This window comes from Bidens hawaiensis, unplaced genomic scaffold, assembly GCF_021521415.1.
Source record: "Bidens hawaiensis isolate Kalapana, Puna unplaced genomic scaffold, B.hawaiensis_p1.1 tig00419396_1, whole genome shotgun sequence".
Lineage (NCBI taxonomy): Eukaryota > Viridiplantae > Streptophyta > Magnoliopsida > Asterales > Asteraceae > Bidens > Bidens hawaiensis.
In genome coordinates this window covers 919313-927496 of record NW_027504847.1, presented here as the reverse complement: position 1 = coordinate 927496, position 8184 = coordinate 919313, and the positions used below count along the sequence as shown (strand labels likewise).

The 8184-nt window shown below is 33.7% G+C and overlaps 1 protein-coding gene across 1 annotated transcript; it reads right to left on the bottom strand.

Annotated features, from left to right (window-relative positions):
- On the bottom strand, nt 1-6204 carry LOC143608583 (shikimate O-hydroxycinnamoyltransferase-like). Its single transcript, XM_077083592.1, has 4 exons — nt 6016-6204; nt 5285-5361; nt 4771-5050; nt 1-910 (listed from the first exon to the last, which is right to left on the bottom strand). Exons 1-4 carry the CDS (start codon nt 6202-6204, stop codon nt 26-28), a joined length of 1431 nt encoding a protein of 476 aa, XP_076939707.1. The 3' UTR covers nt 1-25.
- Nucleotides 6205-8184: the final 1980 nt, after the last annotated feature.

Genomic DNA, 8184 nt, shown 5'->3' with positions numbered 1-8184 from the left:
AATACGGATAATAAATAAATACAAACTATAAACTACTAATAAAACGATTTGTTGTTGTTGCATACAACAAGTTGCTGAAAAGCATCATTTGTTCAGCTTCGAGCCCAATGATGATTGATAAGCTCCCATCTTTTATTGGGCTTGGTAACACACAACACCTACCTCTTGATGGGAGCCGTGCAGGGCCCACGTAGATGGGTCGACCCCATCCGAAGTCACCGTGAAGCTGTAGACCAGTCCAACTTATTACTTGAACATTCGTGTACTTATAATCCTCGGGCTTTTGATCAAGGTGTAGTTCCACATAATCGAGTAGTGATTTTAGACGATCGTTATTCATTATTGCTAAAGCATTATGAATTTTACTTGCAGCGTACCAGAAGGGTTCCGACTGAATTTCCCCAGCGGTTGCTATAGCAGCGGCTGTGAAGATAACATTACCGAAATAGCCGGGTGGAAGTGGTGGTTGCAAGCGGGTTCGTCCATCGACTGCAATTTTGAGCTTGGTGGTTTGATTGTCTCGTAACCCGCGAGCTTTACACATGCATTTCCAAACATGGCCCGAGAGAATTTCAAAAATGCTATAGTTGATTGGGCTTCCATAAGCTTCTTTTGTTTTTGCTTTGAGCACATTGAGTTGGTCTCGTGTTAACTTGAAACTTGAGTAGACTGTTTTGCTTTCGTTCATTAGGACTGTTGGATCGGGATGGTACTCGACATGGTCAAAAACGGGTTGTGGGGGGTCTTGTGCACGAAGAATGGTCCGGTCTATGAAGGGTGGGGGAGTGATGTCAAGGCCACGAGCAATATCAAACCATGTCTTCATGAAGTGAATCGAAGACTTCCCATCTGCGACATGATGGTGGAGACCAACTCCTAGCGACACACCACCACATTTGAAGTAGGTTACCTGAACAAAGTAAATTGTTACTAAAAGAGATACTTGGTAAATGCATGTAACATTTAGGGTGAGCTTCTAAAATTTGCTTATTTTCTATTTCTTTGTTGAAAAGCAAAATGTGTTTGGTAAAACAACTAAAAAAGCTTTAAAATAGAGCTTTTCAAAAGTTGTTTTTGCTTTTTTAAAAGAAAATAAGTAAAAACACAATTTTAAAAGCTCCCCTAAACACCCCCTTAAAGATTGTATATTCTAGCTCTATTGAATACATAGGAGGGCCTCCATTATGTATAGGAGCCTCAAGACTAACAAAAACAAACTAGTATTATCAACCTAGCTAAGTAATTATTTCAGAAATGAGTAGATGTAGTTTTCAAACCTGTTAAATTAATACCTTATTTTGGTTGGCCGTCACGTAAATTTTCTTAAATATGTCAACTCACATGTTTTAAAAAAAGCTAAGATTTTGATTTTAGACATGAAAAGTGTCAAATTTTAAAATTAATATTTTGATTTTTTTATTTTTTCGTATAACCATATTAACCTTTTAAACTGAGGTTATTTTTTTTTTCTTTTGAAACTTTTTTTCTACTTTTCGCTTCCAACGATCTAATTTTATTAGTTTAAAATGCCCACTTCTTCGATTATTCTCATTCGCGTATTATAGTCTTAAACTAAATATATAAACTCAAGTTTGTTAATTGACATTTGACAATCAGAGATAAAGATACAAATAATTAAAAGTCCAATGTAAGCCATTGATCCTGTGATATTTGTCATTTTTGGTTCGATTTGTATTCGTAATTGTATTGTAAACCCGACCTATTTTGCTTTCCGGACCCTTTGATATTAATAAAATAGTGTATTTTAAGTTATAATCATGTTCCAAACCTTGTCGTTTTCTTTTAAGGCCCTTAACGGTGTTCAAAACTCTTATTCCATGCTCAAAACGACCTAAAACGAACTTCAAAGACCAACGTTGCCAAAAAAGAATTAATCCCATAAATATTTTTACCAACTATAATTTCCAGATTTCTTTTAAGTATTTTAATTATTTTATTTTAATTAATGGTTTTACTTAAATTCAAAAACAACCAATGGACATTTTTGCATGAGATTATATTGGTGGAGCCTTGTCACCATCTCAAGCCTTTCTTTACACTCTTGGCCTATAAATACAAGTGTATTTCACTCATTTTAATTTTTTTCATTCACTTCTTTTCTCTCCCAAACAAAGATATATCACCATCTCTTCAAGGTTTCTTAATAACAAGAACCATTCTTTAATTTTTGTTTTGTTACTTAAGCTTGTGGTACAACATACATATAATAATTATATAACTTGTTTATGGATACTAACCATGTTTAACTTCTGCTCATTTTAAGTTTGTTCATCATTTTTATAAGTTCCATGGTTATGGGTTTGAAGAGACTAGCCTCGATTCTACCGTAAATAGCTCTAAACCGTAAACCGAACTTTGTTTACTAGTTTTTGTTAAATAATTTTTTAAAAATGCTTTTTGTTAGAGTTAAGTTTCTAAATATATTTTATGAGTTCTATGGTTATGGGTTTGTAGAATCTAACCTCGGTCTTAACCCAAAACTAGATCCGAACCAAAAAACAAACTTTCGTTTAAAGACTTTATTGTTAACTTTTTACATGTAAAACTTTATGTATCACCATTTATACATTATTATGCAAGTTCTTTGATGTTTGGGCACGTGGTAACCATACTTGAACTTATTCCAAGTTGGAAACCGAACCAAACCGAACCAAACCGAACTAAACCGATTTTCACTCACTTAAGACACACAAGTGTGTTTTTAGCTATTAAGACTTGCATAAATCTTTGAAAATACTTTATAAACTATTTCTAATTATTTTCTTAAGTACTTGGAAATGTTGGATCCAACTTGATCTCATAACAAAGTTTGGACCAACAAAACCGAACACTCGCTTAACGGACGATGTTAGTTATAAAACAATAGAACTACATACTTGGTTAAGTCTTATTAAGTTTTATTGAGTTATCTCATAACATTCATTATTTTGGAAAGTTTACTTTGGGTTTGACCAATTATCAAGACCCGAACACTCATTAAAACCCGTTTTAGTATCTTTATTCTAAAGGGACTTGCATTCTTGCATTTTACCCACCTTATTACTTAACATAGGTTGAGTAAATATTAAGGTTAGATACTTTAACCTAGTTTCGAGCCAGCTTACATTTTAAAGGGTTATTATTATAAATTCTTAAATAGTTACATTTTAAACCTTAAACTATAATTGTTTACATTTCGTATCTTTATTTTAAAGTTTTCCTAAAACAACATTTCTAATTCAAGGCTTTTACTTTTATTTAGGCTTTGCTCGTTAAACCCATCATTCCGGTTAAACTCCAAATCATCCATCTTTCAAGTTTATTACTTGAACGTGAGTAATTTCATACCCCGTTTTCCATCTTTCGTTTTGGGGGTGATATTGCATACTTATTCAAACTAAATGATTTATACACGAGTCTTAAACCACAAACTTTATTGTATACTTTACTTAAATAAATGCTCGATTGGGTGTTCCATGCTTACATGCTTATATGCTTATGTGTTTACCGCTTATGGTTGGTTGATTCATAAATCCGTGAGCTATCTGGTATTCTCTTATAGCACGGTGCCGTTAATGTATTCTTATTAACGACCTCATGAAGTCCGAATCTATTTTGGTATTCTCTTATAGACGGTGTCACTAATGTATTCTTATTAGTGATCTCATATTATCCAAATTATTGCTATTATTTATTGTTCGTATACAAGTTATGGAAATTTCATATTATATACATATTGTTCAAAACTATGAATTGCTCACCAACCTTTGTGTTGATAAACTTTATTTTATGCAATATTACAGGTTTGCATTTAGGGTGATTCGAGATCGTCAAGAAAACGTTGGCAAGACCTCTAGGATATTAGTAAAACGAACAATATTTGATTTGCTATATTTTGTTATGATTATCTTATGAACAAGTATGTTATGTGACATTTTGATGGTGTGAAATTATATGAGTTTGTTAAATATTGTCGCTTTAAATAGTGTCGTGCACTTATGGGCAATCCGTCGCATCCCGTCATGTTCTGCCACCGTCGGGGTGTGACAGGTTCCATAATGGAGAGTAGAGACCAAGGAATTTTCTACATAAAGGTTTCATGGAGTAATTAATTGTTTAAATTGTTACTAAGTTATTAGGTGTTACTCATATTCGTAAATGCACATAAAATAGATTGACCCAAAATACGACTGAATATTGGATGATTTTATGTGGGTTTGACACGACATAAATACGGTATATATGGGTCGGGTTAGGGTTAAAAAATTCAATCCCCCAACCCCGCAATAGTGGTGCAAACGAGTTAGGTTGTTGGAAAGCTACTCGAGATTGGATCGATAAAAACGCTCGAAACGAGTCGAGCCTTTTCGATCTCGAGCCCTCAAATAAAGCTAGTTTAGTTATCGAGTCCGATCTCTAGCTAGTCTTGTATGGAAACTCGTTTAATCTTGTCGAGCATTAATGAGTCTTGTGTATTTTTAAATTTTACCTCTTTTGGACTTCTATGTATTAATTTCACACAACATAATCGAGCTGGAGCTGATCTTAGGTTTGTTTAAGCTTCTTAAAAATAAAAAAAAAATTTAAAGTGAGCATGTATCTAATTAATAAATTATAAACTAGCCGAGCCCGAAGTTGAAAAACTATTTAGGAGCCAAGCTTGAACTTATAACAAGGCTACTCACGACCCAATGAACAAGTATATGGGTCGGGTTGGGGTTAAAGAATTCAACCCGACAACCGGTACGATTTACACTCCTATTTAATTACCTGCAAGATGAGCAAAGGATCCGATTCAATTTCTAATATGGGAAAGAGTTTCAAAAACTCCGGTTGGGGAGCAAAGTCACCAAAATCATCGATAACACCATCAGACTCGGCTTTCAAAAACAACGCGCCTTGTCCGTGGCAATCGATCTCACTCCTACCATCTTCGCCTTTTTTAAGTCGTCCTGCAAGCGGGTAAAACACAACAAATGCCCTGCTCAAAGCATCCTTCATCACTTTTGTATCAAAGAAGTTGGTAGCACCATTGGGCCGGTAAAATACACTGTAAGTGTTTTAAAGTTGGGAGTAATGAGATCTAGTTGAGCTTATGATTAAAAACAATAAATAATTATCAATATGGGTCAAAATTACTGAAACTACTTTGATTCAACATAAAAATAAAGAAGAATGGTTGTGGTGTCTGCTCCTGCTCACATTGATCCGCGACACTCAACGATACGGCTACAGAAGGTTTAGGCCTGATACCTCTCGTACAGCCGCGTGGAGGACCTAACACCTTTTCAATATTCCGGTCGCATTTGAAATCGGCTCATTACTTTCTTCAAATTCACCTTCCCTACAATCTAAAAAAAACTAAAACAAAATAAGAATAAAAAATCAAAACTTAAAAATTAAAATTTTAAATAAAATTAAATTAAAAAATTAAAAATAAAATAAAATTAAAATAAAATGAAATGAAACTAAAAGAAAATAAAATTAAGATAAAATTATTTTGAAAAAAAAATAGAAAATTAATTTTGAACAAAAGAGATCATGCCCATTGATTCAACAAGAAATAAAAATCGGGTAATGGTCGCACACGTGTCTGGCTGCTCACGACTCGTAGAGTGGCACACAAGCACACACGAGTCGTTAGCAATGGTTTCCAGATTATTGTTAGGTTTCTCCACTGAATGCAATAAATGAAATGATGTAAGTTTGAGTGTAGAATTAAAATAAACTAATAAAAACATTGACATTTAATGTTATTCATTTTGGTGTTTAGTTCTTTAATGCAACTCAAAGTTCTCATCTTTCACTATATAAGCGAGATGATCATTGGTAGGAAATACACTTGAAAGAACACTTACAACAAGAACTTCATATAAAAATACAAGTAATTTGGAGATTTTCTACAAGTACTTTATTTTTTCTACTCCTTTGAGTTTCGAGTTTCAATCTGGGGTCTTGTGTCTTCTCGACAGTAATTGTTTTGGCTGTTGTACTCTGAAAAACTGAAAAACATACGTAGTCTCTTCGGAGACCGAAATCTATTGTAAGGGACTCGTGCTGAGCACAAATCATCTGCACGTTTACTGTAAAACTTGGTGCAATACCAACTTTAAGGACCCGAACGGTTAATATGAAAAGTATATCTTGTTGGTTGTCAGGTGGATCTTGGTTTTGTTGAACCCCACGGCAACTGTGTGGACTCATGTTTTCAACTATCGGATGTGATGATTCTGCGTTATGTCTTCTTAATTGCTCTTTGCATTGCTCTGTTTCTCTTACCTGTCTTTTCAACCTCAAGATCAAAAATTAACGGCTCGTCTTTCTTTGAATATCTGGTTTACATGCGTTCCTGTAAATATTACATGCATACACGGAACAAAGAAAACCTCGCGTTAAACTAACAAATTAAAAATAAACACAAATACTAGAAACAAGAACTGTGCGTGTTGATTCTCCGACAACGGCTCAATTTTGATCGATTTCGAAAGGTAAAACAAAATATCTAAACAACTGGGTTTTTAGAACCTTACTAGTAAGGGTAAGTAAGGTGTTGTAACCACAATGAACCTATTGAAGAGTAATAACTTTATGTCTAATGTTTAATTTGAACTAAGGTGGATAAACGATGTCAAATGGGTTTTAAAGTGAAGTAATTGTAAAAATATTTAACTAAGCAAACAACTTTGATTTTAAACAATTATTGGATAGGTAACCTCCCAAACTTCAGATTCAACAGTTAACTAAAAACCTTGTCTTGTTTGTTGGGACATCCTTAACGGAGATATTTTACATGATCAAATTTTATGTGATAATTAATAAACAATACTTAATAGGTTCTATTGCAAAATCACCAATCTTTTTATAATTTGCCAAGTCAATATTTGGTTATGAAGTACTAATCACAATCAGTATGATATAAACACAAAGAACAAATAGTTTAATGGAACTACATGATTGCATAAAAACTTAATCCCAACCAATGAACAAAACGGAAATAAAAAATTTCTTACATGAATCCTACACCCGGAGGTGATTACAAGAGTACTGTTTAGCCTAGAAACATGATGAATTCGATAAATCTGAAGTTGGATTGATTAACCATGGATGAAAGTTGATCGAAATGCCTTAGAAATGATGAATAACTCTAGAAATCGCCCAAAAATAGTTGGTAAACAAAGAAAGTTCGTAACCCTCTTCTTCATTCATCCTAACGGCTTAAAAACTCAAAAACCTTATTATTACGAATCTAGGGTCAGTTATGGACCTCAAGCAAGGTCTCTTGCGGTCCTCAGCGTGTCTCTTCAATATATTTCTTTTTTCAGATTTCACTTTTATCTCGGACCGCGACCACATCTCCATGTGTTACTTGACGTTTTTTTGGTTGTGCTCCTTAATCTTTATTCGTTGCAATCCTCGATGAACACTTTTGGCAGAATTAATTATCCGTTACCGGTCTTCCTGTTGCTTCCCTTCTTCAAAGTCTTGAGTGTTCATCGTTTGCGCTTTGAATAATCTAAGCTCAAAATACCTACAAGCATAACATATCTCAAAGTAATCGTGCTTGCTATATATGATAACTAAAATACACGATATAAGACATCAAAACACACCATTTTACCCACTCAAAAGTAACATGAATGCTGAACGGTCAAATTAAAAAAAATTTACCCAATAAATTTAACCATTATTCAACCATTTTTTACACAAAATTTAATTCTTTCATCCTATTCACTCTCTCCCAAAATTCACTTAATATCTTTTAAATTACATAAAAGTCCAACAAATGCCTCTAAGAGCATGAGCGGTTCAATGGACCGACAATGATGTGGTCTCTTTGGCAATGGCTTGGATACACGTATTTGACAACAACAACGTACAACCGACGAACCATCTTTGGTCAGCATTATTAGCCGCTTATGAATAGTGGTTTTAGTCACATCACCGTGTAGGATGTTATAAATTTCATCCCATGCTTGTGGCTCCGGTTATGGTTGCGGCTCCTGTTCAACATCATGACTCCGACATCGACAAACCCTATATGAAGGATTATTTTTTATATTTTTAATAATTTTGTATTTTAATTTGTTTTATGGTTTTTCATCAATTATAGTAATATTTTTTGTTGAATTATTATGTTCAAAAGATAACGTTATTTTAGTTTTATATAATTATTTGGGTAAAGTG